Genomic DNA, 16070 nt, shown 5'->3' on the forward strand with positions numbered 1-16070 from the left:
TACTTCTTGGACTCACTGTAATGATCACTGACATATCATTAGAGGGCTGGTCATACTCACCACAGAAAAATAGTTGCTGTAAATCACTGTAAAATTAAGCTTATAGAATACTATACTAACCTTTCCTGCTAAATACTCGTCTGTGTAACATCATGAAACCAGTGTGTAAAGAGTATAAGCACAGGACTAGGCTGAACACCCGTATCTGCGATCCCTCAAACAGTCAAGAACCATCATTCAACAATAGCTGATAGAAACACATGAACAAGATACACACCATTATCACCATCAAGCTCTACAATACAAGTTACTATATTCACTAATACCACTTACAGCTTTACTGTACACAACACAAGCCTTATGATCACCATGTCCTTTATCACCAACAAGCTCTACAATACAGAGTTACTATATTCACTAATACCACTTACAGCTTTACTGTACACAACACAAGCCTTATGTTCACCACGTCCAGAAGCATCGTCCACTTCTCTTCTAGACTTTACTTGAAAAATAACCTTTACACATCAGAAACACAGTTTATTGTGCTCAGACAAATCTGTATTCCAGACCTTTTATGAAAGAAATAAGCTGCGGACTAAACATGAAAAGTACCTTCCAGACTTCTTAGCAAAAAAAAAATCCAAAAGTCAGGTTTTGTCATGGTATAGGTGTGTGTCAGTGCACTGCTGAGATGCAGTAGATAACACCTGAAATTCTTTAGGACTTGGTATCCTCAGGACCAAAATGTCTTTTTGTGTTGCAAGAAGAAATATTGCTCTTATCTGCATTTTCTGTTTTGTCCCAACTTTGTCTGATTTGGCTCTGCAAACTTCATAAATCAGCTAGCTGCTGTCCAGCTCTGTGGATAATGCCCTACTTAACTATCCAGGAGCCCCATTTAAAAACAGAAGAGTGCATCTTTTATGCCCTGTTCTTTTTTCTTGACAGTATTGTCACATATCATTAAGATATTGTCACATATCATAATTGTCACATATCATATTGTCACATATCATAAAAATGGCTAGGCGATAGCATTTGTGTATTTTTTTCCTGAGGGGAAAGCTTTGATTTCTTTGTATAAAGGGTTGAGGAGAAAATGATATCCTATGTTGGATATTCCAGAGGTAAAGTTTTATATTATATCTAATATATTTATATCTAATATATTATTTATTTAGATTTAGAGAGACTATAATTATGATTGTCTTACTCACAGTCTGGAGGTGGATTCATGAATTACTTTTGGGTTTTCCAGCGTTTTTCAGTGTACCAGTTATGCCCTCTGGTTTCATGAAAAATGTACCTTATACACAAATCAAGCCTAACATTATGACCACCTCCAAGTTTCTACACTCAGTATCCATATTTTCAGCTGTATCTGTTTCTCTGTATATTTTATTATTAGGATAATTTCACCTTGTTCTTCAGTACTCAGGACCCCACAGGAGTAATTTAAAAAGATGGGACAGATAGGAGGAAAGGGGGTAATAGAGTGGAGATACAGCAGCACTGCTGTATCTGATTCACAGCAGAACACACACCAACACCTCTTACACCACCATCATGCTAAGCAGTGTTAATCAGTGCAGTGCTGAGAATAACCAACCACTCCTGTGGGGTCTTAAGCATTGAAGAGTAGAATAAAAGGCGGACAATAAAGTGTGCAGAGAAACTACGAATTGAGTGGTAGTTTCTCTGCTCACTTTGAACAAGGAGGTGGTCAGAATGTTATGCCTGATCAGTGTATGTATAATCACAAATTATATTTTTCTTTCATGTAATAAATAATCCTTCTTACCTTGGCATACTTGAAAAATGATGGCCTCTTTCAAAAGCAAAAATTGGGAAAAACCCTAAAACTGTTACTCAACAGTTTTATTCATTATATTTAGGGCCTTAAAAAGTACATCCAGCCCACCAGCAAAAGCTTTCTTTAGAAATACAGTGACGTCTCTGGGGAAGATTGGACAGAGGGTAAAAAGCAGACGCTTAAACTAGCTGACAAGCTGAACTCTCTGCAGGCGGTACTAACACAATCTGTTTAGCTGGCTAACCGCCCACTATGCCAACTGGACGCCGAGATGATACAGAAAGGACAGCGACTTTATTCAGTAAAGAATAATTGCTAAAAATGATTAATTATCAGAATGATTATCAAATATTATAATTTGTATTACAGGACTAAAAATAATGTTAGGCTGTCACTTTTTTATGTCAATATTCATGTATTTGTCAAACTTGCTTGATGTGCAGACAGACAGTCCGGAGTAAAACAAATCATTTAGCAGTATAAGCACTGGTGTGAGTGTCAATCATTGATCTCTGACTCTTTGTTTCTTCCTCTAGCTGCTCAGAAAGAGACACATTGGAAACGATATCGTCACCATCGTCTTTCAAGAGCCGGGAGCACTTCCCTTCACCCCAAAAAATATTCGCTCTCACTTCCAGCATGTATTCGTCATTGTCAAAGTCCACAATCCGTGCACTGAAACTGTCTGCTACAGGTACATCCCTGAGGAGATTTTTACTCCACAGATTTATTTGGGAAAGGTAGAAAAGGTCAGCAATGACATTTAATTTTGCCACCAAGTACTGCAGTTGCTCATACAGAGATTCTTAAATAAGTAGTTCATTTATGAAGTAATGTTACTGTACACTGACTCTTTATATGTTTGATGTAAAACAATTAACCTTTAATTTTCATTTTTTGAAAATCTAAAGATTGTTCGGACATTCTAATTTCAGATTACCAGTTCATCACTTTAAATTTAATTTATTTGTTTATATAGAGCTTTTCACAACTGATTTTATTACAAAGTAGCTTTTCAGAAACACTGGGAGGAACCAACTCACAAACCTGTCCGACTCTACCGACTACTCCACACAGGTCATATATATTTGAGTAATTAGCCACACCATCAATAGAAGCAGTTAGAAAATTCCTAGTTAGATTCTTCAGTAAACGTATAGTTTAGTTGGTAGTCGAGGGTGAACAACTAGTCCGAGGCAGGTGACAAACTGAGCAGTAGGCAGCTGACTTTAACAAACGTCCATTAGTGTCAGGCCGGACAGATGGCCAGTCAATAAATCGGAGGAAGGCAGAAAGATTTTTGACTAGATTCATGGAAAACATGTACATCAAATCGAATTTATTTTATTTATATAGCGAAATGTGATCACAGGATAGAGAATCAGGCAGAATCATACAATACAGAACTCCCAATGAGGCAATGTGTAACATTATGGGAATGTGGCCAATGACTGTGGCTAATGTGGCAGATATAAATATATCAGCCTGCAGTGGGTTGTAGTGGACAACAGCATAAGCTGTTTACCTCAGTTTGCCACAATTCCACAAACACATGGATCTGCAGTAGTTTTATGAACACACGGATATAAAACATTAATATCCAAACGCTAAACTAAGCGAGTAAGTTTTCAGTCTGGACTAGATTGAGACTGTGTCTGAGCCCAAACATTTTCTGAAAGGTTGTTCCAAAGTTGGGGCTTTATAAGAGAAAGATCTTACCCTGTTAAACTCCTTCTTGGAACACTATTTTTCACCCTTTTTCCTCATTCTTAATGTGATCCTTTTCTCTCTCCATCTTCCCTGCAGTGTGGCTGTATCTCGATCAAAAGATGTGCCTCCATTTGGTCCTCCCATTCCTAAAGGTGTAACCTTCCCAAAGTCAGCTGTTTTCAGGGACTTTCTGCTGGCCAAAGTGATAAATGGTGAGAATGCGGCCCACAAGTCAGAGAAATTTTGTGCCATGGCAACACGCACACGCCAAGAGTACCTTAAAGACTTAGCGGAGAACTCTGTGAGCACTGCCACTGTAGACTCGGCAGTGAAGTTCAGCTTCATCACTCTGGGTGCTAAGAGGAAGGAGCGTGTCAAGCCTAGAAAGGATGCACACCTGCACAGCGTAGGAGCCGTCACATGGAGCGTAATGGCACGGGACTTTGGACAGTCGACAGATGCGGAGTGCCTGCTCGGTATCTCCAATGAGTTTATTGTGCTCATTGAGGAGGAGTCCAAGAATGTGGTTTTTAACTGTTCCTGCCGGGACGTGATTGGCTGGACCTCCAGTTCTACAAGCATTAAGGTTTTTTATGAACGTGGGGAATGTGTGATGCTCTTAGCACAGAGCAGCTGTGGGCTGGACATCAGAGAAATCGTTCAACGACTTGAGGTGAGCAATGCAGTTTTTTTTTCCTGCCTCAGTAGAACAAGTTAGTTGCCCTTCGTTATTAGAGATCTAATCTAAAAGGATGTATTTTTTTGCTTGGTCTCAGGGATTTGTTTAAGATGAAAGTATTTGGGGATTTTTGTGATTAAGAATTAACTTTATATCTCTTGCATGTATGTTCAGTGTGACTGCCATACCTGCAACTTGTAAACTTCTTAGAGTGAAACCACGTGTGAGTTTTTAATTGGTTCACCATAACCCCCTGAAAAATCTGTGATAAGCCTCTTACAAGATTTCTCTGAAGGATTAGATAACATTCGGACTGGTGAATAGTTTACCTGGCTGTGCTGTTGGCCTCATGTTGCTGTATTCTAATTACGCTTCTTTAACTTCACATGAGCTGAAACTGAAACTTGAAATTGATGTTGTGATCACATGATCAGTATTCCTCTCAGATTATGTCTTCAGAGACTGTATCAGAGTTCCACTAGAGGTAACATCTAAGTGTAAATGAATACTAGTTTTAAGAGTAAGTACACATGCATATTTGCGTTAAAAGATTTTTTTTTTTTTTCTAAATACAAAAAAACAAATAAAATCTAGCTTAATACAAGCAGCTTATTACAGTATATATTGACTGACACAGTAAAGGAGATGTGTACACTTGTTAGAACCCTGTGAACCCTTTTTTTTTCGTTTTTGGTTTAGTTTTTTGTGTCACGTTTTAGTTTTTTTTTTTTAAGAAAATAAATGGGATTTAAGAATTGTTTCCATATGGGAACTTTTTCAGACTGAATCTCTTGCAATTACATTTAGCAATAGCAAAAAACATAAATGAAACTTGTACATTTGTTTTAAAATTTGTTTTAAAATTACAAATAAAAGAGGGTGGAGTTGGTGTTGGGGAATGAGCAGCAGGCAGAGACATAGACCACACCCACAGTTTACCATACCACACAGTTTTACTAAGAAAATACTGGCGCTAGCTCTGCTGACATTGCTTGACCTTCCTTAATATTTTAATGACACATCCTAATCATTTTATCATTTACTACTGAAAATATAACCCTAAATGGTCTTTTAAATTAAAACCATATCGAGATCACTGAGACCCACAGTAAAAAAAGCTATGTAACTAGCTACCTCAGTTAATGTTCTTTCCCCTCACCTTACAGCTTATATATTTCAGCTGTTAATGCAGCAGTTTGTGGAGAGGAAGTAAACTGATACAGAGTGTGATAAGTGTTTTAAAACACTTATTTTATTTAATGTTGCAATTAGAGTGTAAAATTAACCTAGTAGGGTAAGAATGCTACTCTTGCACTGAATCCTTTAACCTGTAGCAGTCACTGGCATCTTTCATTTTCAGCTGCTAGTTTCCAGTAAGTAAACAGTGAAATAATAGCAGTGTAGTCAAAATCTACTGGATGAGGTCCTGATGATGGCAGTTGTCTAACATAAGAAAAAGCACTCTGTAGCTGAAATTAAGCCATGGCCAAGGCGTGATCCTGACTGCTGTGTCTTTTAGAAGTAAAGGTGATTCTTTCTCAGCACGACTTTTGCCACCGGTGTCAGTCCTTGATAAGAAGAACTAGGCTACCTGAAGTGAATCAAGGACAATATGGAGATAATCTTGGAATTAATCACATTTTGGTGAAGGCAAAGTGCAAACAAAACATGCAGCTGCTCTTAGGTGCTCAGAGCATACAAAACACTCAGAGACATTTCTGATTAATTTTAGGAGTCAAACAATAGCATTATGAAATTCGCCACACTCAGTATGTAAACACTCACAGTATGCAGATTGCTCAGTTTGCCCAGACTCGTATTTTTTTAAAATAAAAGAACTGTGTTGATGGGTAGACATTATATTAAAGACATATTTGTCAAATTAATATCACATCTTAATTTGATGAGTTTTCTCAAATAAGTGTCTCTCTAGCCTTAGGGTACTTCTGTTTATTGCACAAGCACACATTGAGTTCAAGTCAAATGCCAGATTTTTTTTGTAAACTCAACATAAATAATATATAGCCTAAAAATTAGCAACTTTTATGAAATCAGTGTCCTAAAATAAAAAGGCAAACTAAAATGGAAATGATGCATTTTTAAAATGGGTACATGTAACAGTGGAGGTGGATTGTCAGAGTAAGTAAAGTAATTTATTATATTGTTTAGAATTGAATGACACGCTGCTCCCAGTAGGTCAGAGCAGTCAGATAACCAGGTCTGCGCTTCCAGCAATCTTTATGTAAGCTGATAACCATAGTAGATCATTTTTGGTATTTCTTGTGTGTTATGAGCAGTGTCTGGGGCAGGTAAGGTGCTGTTTGGTCTATTATGTGGTAGCTTATGTGGTGGCTGTCAGGCAAAAAACAGGGCTTTGGTGGGGTGAAAGAAAACCATCTAAAAGAAAAAACATCAGAAAGTATAAAATTGACAGAAAGTCAGTAAAAGATGTTTTATGGTGTCACTTGGCTGTTACTATGATATGCCAGGTGTTTGCTCAGGTGTTGCTAGGCAGTAGTTGTCAAAGCCTAGTCATACATCCTTTTTTCTTTCTCTACACTGTGACATACCCAAACCACCTTAACTAACCCTCAAAGGCTGTGTTTGTGTGTTTGGACAGTAGAGGAAGATAATGTGATGAGACAAAAATACCCTATGCATGAATATCATCCAACTTACTTCCAGAAGGACAGGATATATTATATCATGAGAGATGAGACAGTAAGCCTCAGTCAGAGGAGCGTTTGTGGGTGACTTGGAGAGTCTTCTTCTTTTACTTTTTTATATCACTGAAGCTGCTAGTGTGACAATATGTTTGTGTGTGTGTTCAGATTGTCAGCAGGGGTTGTGAGACGTTGGAGATGACACTACGGCGGAACAGTCTGGGGCAGCTGGGCTTCCATGTGAACTTTGAAGGCATTGTGGCGGATGTGGAGGCCTTTGGATTTGCCTGGAAAGCAGGTCTGCGGCAGGGTAGCCGGCTGGTGGAGATCTGCAAGGTGGCTGTAGCAACACTCACTCATGAGCAGATGATCGACCTGCTGCGCACTTCAGTCACTGTCAAAGTGGTGATCATCCAGCCTTATGAGGACGGTGCACCAAGAAGGTAATTTGGCTGGCACTCTTTTGGTTTATGTTTTTTGTATGGATGTCTGGTGAACATTGACTCTTGTTCATACACTATAAAGTACAGGAATTCTTAAAGAAAATCTCAGGAATGCTTGTGTCTAGCAATGAATCGTAGCCTATTTTTCATTGGCAATGTCCTCTAGTTTACTGGTGTTCTTGGGTTTGCATGCTGCAATGACCTTCATATTTTTCCAAATATCTTTTTCATCTTTTTCAAGTCAAGCAACTGTAATGACCACTTCAGAATCTTTCAGGACTTCTTCTAAAACTAAGCTTTGAAAGACTTTGAGGTATTATTGTGATTGTGCAGTTTAAAGATCCAGTGAGACAACCCTTTTCGGATATTGAACCGTTTTGTATTTATCAGTGTCTGAGTGTCTTAGTCTCTACAAACTAGAATATTTTCAATATAAACAATAAAACACTTTTGTAAGTCGCTCTGGATAAGTTTGCCTAATGTGTAATTGAATGCATCTTGCCCTGCACACACAGAAGGTTTCCAGTGCCAAAAGTAGAAAAGCTCCCCTAAAGCCTTCCTCACTATTTTTTGCATGGTCAGTCTGACTGAATAACTGACTAATTGATTTGATTTAAATGGAAATTAAGGTAATATCTATGCTTGTAAGCTACATAGTGTATCTGTATGTAGCCAGGAACAGTGATTAACAAGTTACTGGCTCTTTGAAACAGATGTTTATATACAGCAATCACTGATATAGAGTCTCTTTCATCTTCATTTCACAAATTGTAAGAGTGCTACAACCCATTGCCCGGGCCTTTGTTAAATTAGGTCAGTCACTGTAAATGGCTGAAAACAGCAGAAACACCCAAATGGCTGAATAGTTTTATATTGTGTGTGTGTGTATGTGTATGAGTTTGTAGGTACCCAAATGACTGAATAATTGTATATAGTGTGTTTATGTGTGTGTATGAGTTTAGATCGGGCCCAAAAAATCAGATCCGACCCGACCCGGCCCGAGCCCGTGCAGGTTCTGTCCGAGCCTGACCCAACCCGAACCATAAACTGTCATTATGAGCCCGAGCTCGACCCGCCCGCCCCATAAACTGGCTGTTTCTGGCCGTTTGAATGAGCGAAATCTGTTCAGAATGATGTTAATTAACACTGAAACACTGAAGGAGCGCAGACCTATTATTTAAAAAAAAAAACACAGCTGCAAGTCGCGGACAAGAGGAGGAGCTCGCCCACACCCAGAGCTGCGTGATTATAACATTCTAACTGGTGTAACTTTCTTTAAAATGTTTAACTTGTAGCTTACAAGGTTATAATAGTTTTGAAATTTTCATTATTGTTTAATTTTATTTTGTTTTCACTTTTTCTCCTCCAGTTAGTTTTAGTTCGTTTTTATAGTGGGTTTGCTAGTTTTTATTAGTTTTTACACATCGTATCAGATCAATCTGAGGAACACGCTCCGCGTGCGGCACAACACCGCGCGCAGTAAAACTGCTCGAATGAAAACAACGCTTATTAAAATAAATTAACTGTCACGAAAACCAAGGGTATTCTATCAGTAATTTCAGTTTGTTTTAGTTAGTTTTATAAACACACAATACAGTTCCAGTTAGTTATGTTTTTTTTCCTTTTAATTACCGTTTTTATTAGTTTCAGTTAACAAAAATGTTTTTTTACTTTCAGTTTTAGTTATTTGTTCGTTTTCGTTAATGATAACAATTGGTTACTTAGCTACATTGTGATGATCACGCTAGAGATTTATATAAAATATATATATATAATTAAAAAACAGATGCCTCTCAGACTATTTTCTGGAACCCAACCCATCCCGGCCCGAGGAATGAGGTGGGAAATCTCGGCCCGACCCGAGTTTGGTTCAGGCTTCGGGTCCGGTCGGGTTCGGGCAGAGAATCTAAGCTCTAATGAGTTTGTAGGGACCCTAATGGCTGAATAGTTTTATATAGCGTATGTATGTGTGTGTATAAGTTTGTAGGTACCCTAATGGCTGAATAGTTTCATATAGTCTGTTTATTAGTTTGTAAGTATGGTCTGCATAGATCAAATGTATAATTAAGCTGTTTGAAAAGTGAAATATCTGTATGAAACCTAAATTAGATTAATCTTCTCAAAGATTTTTCACCACATGGCGTTTGATTTGGCTGCACTTTCACAGAATGAGAATTTTTTTGTTTTAAGCTTTTACTATTCTTCCTTGCCTTTACCCTTACTCTACCCTATTCTGCCTTTACTCTACCCTCACTCTACTGTATTCTGTCTTTGCTCTACCCTCACTCTACCCTATTTTGCCTTCCTTTGCCCTCGCTCTGCCCTCACTCTACCTTATTCTTCCTCGCTCTACCCTATTCTACCTTGCTCTACCCTCACCCTACCCTATTCTGCATTCGCTCTACCATCACTCTACCCTATTCTGCCTCACAAACTGGACAGTCTGGGGCTGAGCACATCACTGTGCTACTGGCTGTTAGTTGGCAGCAACACATCTAGCATCACCACACTGAACACAGGGGCTCCCCAAGGATGTGTGCTGATCCCCCTTCTGTTCACTCTGCTGACCCACGACTGCACACCAGCACACATCTCCAACCTCTTCATCAAGTTTTCGGATGACACAACGGTGGTGGGCCTCATCAGCAACAACGATGAGTCCCACTACAGGAGCGAGGTGAGCCCCCTGGCCTCCTGGTGCAAACACAACAATCTCTCTCTGAACACAGAGAAGACCGAGGAGATTGTTCTGGACTTCAGGAGAACTCACACACTGCACACTCCTCTGTCCATCAACGGAACTGCAGTGGAGAGGGTGAGCAGCACCAAGTTCCTGGGTGTGCACGTCACAGAGGACCTCTCCTGGAGCACCAACTCAGCATCACTGGCCAGGAAGGCAAATCAGCGTCTCTACTCTCTCCGCAAGCTGAGAAGAGCTGGAGCCCCCACCCCCATCATGACCACCTTCTACAGAGGGGCCATCGAGAGCATCCTGACCAGCTGTTTCACCGTGTGGTACGGGGCCTGCACAGCATCCTGCCGCAGGACCCTCCAGCACATCGTAAGAGCAGCTGAGAAGATTGTTGGACTTGTACAGCTCCCGCCTCACACGGAAAGCCCTCCGTCTGGCAGGAGATCCCTCCCACCCACTACACAGCTTCTTCAGCCTGCTGCCATCAGGGAGGAGACTGCGGAGTCTCGGGGCAAGGACCAGCAGACTGCGAGACAGCCCCATCCATCAGGCTGTGAGGATGCTGAACTCTCTTCCTGCTCTACCCCCCATCCCAATCCTGCCCCCAGCACACACTCACTCAGCATCCTGACCCCCCAATAATACAGTACTGAAACTCTGCACTACAATGCACAAAGTACTGGTCCCTTCCAAACGGACTTGCACTACACACCCAATACCTGCACTACTGCTATACTTGCACTGTCAATACGCACTTTAATTCCACTTTAATTAAACTGTGGACTTTAAGAACTTACGCACCCATTCACTTTACCAGCCTTAAGCTATATACCATATACCATATTTGCACTACTGTTATATACTATTTATACTGTCATTCCATCTCAGTCACCATCAATATTGCACTAATGTCTTATGTATGTTTATTGTGTCTTTTTGTATTGTACATATAGTGTCTCCCACTCTTTTATATTATATATCTATTTATTTTTTTACTTTTATTTATATATCTTTTTCTCCCCCACACTACTGCACCTTGTTTTTGTCTCATGTATGTCTATTTGTGTCCCTGCTGTATTGTACACATAGTGTCTCCCATTCTCCTTTATTATATCTATTATCTGTACTTGCTGTAAAATTAGGAAGGAGAGTAACGTAATTTCAATTCTCTGTATGTCCTGTACATATGCAGTATTGACAATAAAACTACTTGACTTGACTTCTTCCTTGCTCTACCCTCACTCTACCCTATTCTGCCTTTACTCTTCCCTATTCTGCCTTACTCTACCTCACTCTACCCTATTCTGCATTCGCTCTACCCTCACTCTACCATATTCTGCCTTGCTCTACCCTCACTCTACCCTATTCTGCCTTGCTTTGCCGTGACTCTACCCTATTCTTCCTTGCTCTACCCTATTCTGCCTTGCTCTACCCTCACTCTACCCAATTCTGCCTTACTCTACCTCACTCTACCCTATTCTGCCTTGCTCTACCCTCACTCTACCCTATTCTGTTTTAGCTCTACCCTCACTCTACCCTATTCTGCCTTGCTCTACCCTCACTCTACCCAATTCTGTTTTAGCTCTACCTCACTCTACCCTATTCTCCCTTTGCTCTACCCTCACTCTACCCTATTCTGCATTGCTCTACCCTCACTCTACCCTATTCTGCCTTCGCTCTACCATCACTCTATCCTATCCCTCCTTTGCTCTACCATCACTCTACCCTATTCTTCCTTGCTCTACCCTTACTCTACCCTATTCTTCCTTTGCTCTACCATCACTCTACCCTATTCTTCCTTTGCTCTACCATCACTCTACCCTATTCTTCCTTTCTCTACCCTCACTCTACCCTATTCTGCCTTGCTCTACCATCACTCTACCCTATTCTTCCTTTGCTATACCATCACTCTACCCTATTCTTCCTTGCTCTACCCTCACTCTACCCTATTCAGCCTTCGCTCTACCATCACTCTACCCTATTCTTCCTTGCTCTACCCTCACTCTACCCTATTCTTCCTTTGCTCTACCATCACTCTACCCTATTCTTCCTTGCTCTACCCTCACTCTACCCTATTCTGCCTTTGCTTTACCATCACTCTACCCTATTCTTCCTTTGCTCTACCATCACTCTACCCTATTCTGCCTTGCTCTACCCTCACTCTACCCTATTCGGCCTTCGCTCTACCATCACTCTATCCTATCCTTCTTTTGCTCTACCCTCACTCTACCCTATTAGGCCTTCGCTCTACCATCACTCTACCCTATTCTTCCTTGCTCTACACTCACTCTACCCTATTCTGCCTTCGCTCTACCATCACTCTATCCTATCCTTCTTTTGCTCTACCCTCACTCTACCCTATTCTTCCTTGCTCTACCCTCACTCTACCCTATTCAGCCTTCGCTCTACCATCACTCTACCCTATTCTTCCTTGCTCTACCCTCACTCTACCCTTTTCTGCCGTCTCTCTACCATCACTCTACCCTATTCTTCCTTTGATCTACCCTCACTCTACCCTATTCTTCCTTGCTCTACCATCACTCTACCCTATTCTGCCTTCTCTCTACCATCACTCTATCCTATTCTTCCTTTGCTTTACCATCACTCTACCCTATTCTTTCTTGCTCTACCCTCACTCTACCCTAATCAGCCTTCGCTCTACCCTCACTCTACCCTATTCGGCCTTCGCTCTACCATCACTCTACCCTATTCTTTCTTGCTCTACCATCACTTTACCCTATTCGGCCTTCGCTCTACCATCACTCTACCCTTTTCTGCCTTCGCTCTACCATCACTCTACCCTTTTCTGCCTTCGCTCTACCCTTACTCTACCCTGTTCTTCCTTGCTCTACCCTCACTCTACCCTATTCTGCCTTTGCTCTACCATCACTCTACCCTATTCTTCCTTGCTCTACCCTCACTGTACCCTATTCAGCCATCGCCCTACCATCACTCTACCCTATTCTTCCTTGCTCTACCCTCACTCTACCCTATTCAGCCATCGCTCTACCATCACTCTACCCTATTCTTCCTTGCTCTACCCTCACTCTACCCTATTCAGCCATCGCTCTACCATCACTCTACCCTATTCAGCCATCGCTCTACCATCACTCTACCCTATTCTGCCTCACTTTCCAATTGTGAAACATCTGGCTTGTAATTAATAATTGCATAATTAACTAATTGCAGACCCTTGCTTTATAGGAAGGCCAGGCTGAAATTTTCCAAGAAGTACAAAGACAAACCTATGGACTGACGAGACAAAAATTAACTTTCAGTAATAAAAAGGCTAAAATTGTGGGAAATAAGGATCTGCTCATGATTCCAAACATACAAGCAGATCAGTGAAACACAGTGGAGGTAATGTCATGACTTGAGCTTGCATGGCTTTCTCAGGGATTGAAACTCAGGGAATGAACTCAGTAGAATCATTAAAGAAAGATGAAACCAAACTGACTGTTAGATCTTTCATCATATAGCAAGATAATGACCCAAACACACTGCCTGGAAAAGCATTACAAAAAAATAAATAAAAGTTTATTAATGTCATAGACGTGACGCAGTTATCGCAAGAAAATGATTTGCAACTAAATATGAAGTCTTATTAACTTACTTTAATTAACTTAATTTACTTTACATTGATCTGTTCAATATTTTTGTTCACAAGACAAATGGTCGGGTTCAGAGAAAAGATTATATATATGTGTGTGTGTGTTTGTATATATATATAGCCCTGTGTGAAAAAGTGTTTGCCCCCTAAACCTAATAACTTGGCAGCAACTACTGCAATCAAGCTTTACTGATAACTGGCAGTGAGTCTTTCACATCTCTATGGAGGAATTTTTGTCCACTCTTCTTTACAGAATTGTTTTAATTTAAGATCATGTCACAGCATCTATATCAGACTTTAACTAGGCCACTCCAAAACCTTGATTTTTTTTTGTTTTTTTGATCATTCAGAGGTGGACTTGTTTGTGTGATTTGGATCATTGTCCTGCTGCAGAACCCAAGTACACCTGAGCTTGAGGTCATGAACAGATGGTCGGATACTCTCCTTCAGGATTTTCTTATAAACACAGGGTTCGTACGGTGTAAAAAAAACTGGAAAAGTTATGGAATTTGAAAATGTCCAGGCCTGGACAAGGTTTGGAAAAATAAAAATACCCAGAAAGTTTTGGAAAAGTCATGGAAATTCGCTCTGCAAATGTTTCCATTTGTCAACTGAGAAAAGCTATTTTGGTTTAAAAATTTTTTTTTGGGTAAATCCATCACGCCACTTCGCATTAGCTAGCTGGCTGCGCGGGTCCTCCTCCGACCGGAGCTTCAGCTGCACTGTAACTCTAATTCACTCCGTGAGAGAAACATGCTGATTTAATGCGGTCTGGCTTTATTCAGACTAATAAAAGGCAAAGACACAAGTACCCAAACTGCAGAATATACAGAAATGTGATATTTGTGCACAGGTGAAGCAGCACGGAGCTTTCTAAACACCGGACTGCTGCTGAACTCGGCCCCGGTATATTACATGGGCCCCGGTATTGTAACGCCACAGACGGGAGTCAGACGCTCGCGGTAAAAACAAAACGAGGCTTTATTATTAAGCACGTAAGCAGATAGCGTAGTCAGATAACAGGCGTGGGTCAAAGCCAGGAAAACAACCAACCAAAACATCAGAGCCGAATCACAAACCGAAAACGAAACCATAAACCAGAAGCAGAGTTCAAATAACCAGAAAATCACAATACAAACAGAACAAAAGGATAAGGCAAAAACGTAGTCGAAAAGAACAAGTAATGGTCATACACGGGTAATACAGACAGGAAAATAACGCTCAGTATATCGCTGGTGAACAGGGAAAATACCTCGCAACACGCGAGACAAACAGACAGGTATTTATACCTAAACTAAATTACTAACACCTGAACACAGTCTAGAATTCCGGTGACGTAGACAGCACGAATGAGCCGCGGTTGGCTGAGTCCGAACACGTGGTGTTGTCAGGTGCCTGCTGGGAGGTGTAGTTCCGGACCGGGGATTGTCCATAGACGGGAATGGCAGAGTCAGAAAAAGGAACTACAGAGTCTGTGGTAGGCGTCACAGTACCCCCCCCAAAGAGTCCGGGCAGGCCGAGGAGCGAGGCTGCCCGTGACGACTCGCAACCAACTCCCCGGTGACGTCTCCGGGTGACCTACTGAGGCCACGTCGTTGCTGGACAGAACTGGATTTCCTTGGACGACCTCTCGGACGGCTACCAGGACGGGCACCTGATGAGCTCAAAGATCTGTATGCAGGGCGGCCCCTGGGACGAGTGCTGGAGGAACTGGGAGATCTGAGTCGTGGCCGACCTCTAGGACGAGGAGCCGGTTTCTCGGGGTGACGCTGATGGAAGTCAGCAATCAAGCCAGGATCTGCTACATACGATGCAGGGATCCAGCTCCTCTCCTCTGGACCATAACCCTCCCAGTCGACCAGATACTGCAGAGTGCCCCCACGCCGCCGCGAGTCCAGCAACTGCCGAACAGCATAAACAGTCGACCCATCAACAGTCACCGGAGGTGGAGGAGTCTCCCCAGGCGTAGCCTCGTCCAACGGACCTGAAATAACGGGTTTGAGCAAAGAAACATGGAATGAGTTTGACAAACGTGAATGAGCGGGTAAATCTAAACGATAAGTAACTTCATTAACCTGTTTCAAAATTTTATAAGGACCAATATACTTGGCGAAAAGTTTTTTACTTCCCTCTGAAGGACGAAGATCACGGGTTGACAACCAGACTCTGTCTCCAGCTTGATAGGAGGGGGTCTCTCCTCGATGGCGGTCCACTTTGGCTTTTTGTCGACGAAGAGCAGCATCAATACGCTGATGAGTAAGTTCCCACACCTCCTCGCTTCTCCTCATCCAATCATCGACGGCAGGTATGTCAGAGGTGGCACCAGACCAAGGCATTATGGGGGGTTGATATCCTAATATGCACTGGAAAGGGGTCAGTCCTGTGGTAGAGCTAGTGAGGGAGTTTTGAGCCATTTCCGCCCAGGGAAGAAAACGAAACCAGTCTGTTGGATTCTCA

The 16070-nt window shown here is 41.5% G+C and overlaps 1 protein-coding gene across 5 annotated transcripts in view; it reads left to right on the plus strand.

Annotated features, from left to right (window-relative positions):
• LOC103029984 (signal-induced proliferation-associated 1-like protein 2) overlaps positions 1 to 16070 on the plus strand; it is a 232260-nt gene that overhangs the window by 137148 nt on the left and 79042 nt on the right. For all 5 annotated transcript variants that reach the window (XM_049481725.1, XM_049481727.1, XM_049481724.1 and 2 more), the window contains exons 7-9: positions 2353 to 2510; positions 3623 to 4199; positions 7037 to 7311. In XM_049481725.1, the coding sequence (XP_049337682.1) occupies positions 2353 to 2510; positions 3623 to 4199; positions 7037 to 7311 (1010 nt within the window). The remainder of the gene's footprint in view (positions 1 to 2352; positions 2511 to 3622; positions 4200 to 7036; positions 7312 to 16070) is intronic.

This window comes from Astyanax mexicanus, chromosome 7 (genome assembly GCF_023375975.1).
Source record: "Astyanax mexicanus isolate ESR-SI-001 chromosome 7, AstMex3_surface, whole genome shotgun sequence".
NCBI lineage: Eukaryota > Metazoa > Chordata > Actinopteri > Characiformes > Acestrorhamphidae > Astyanax > Astyanax mexicanus.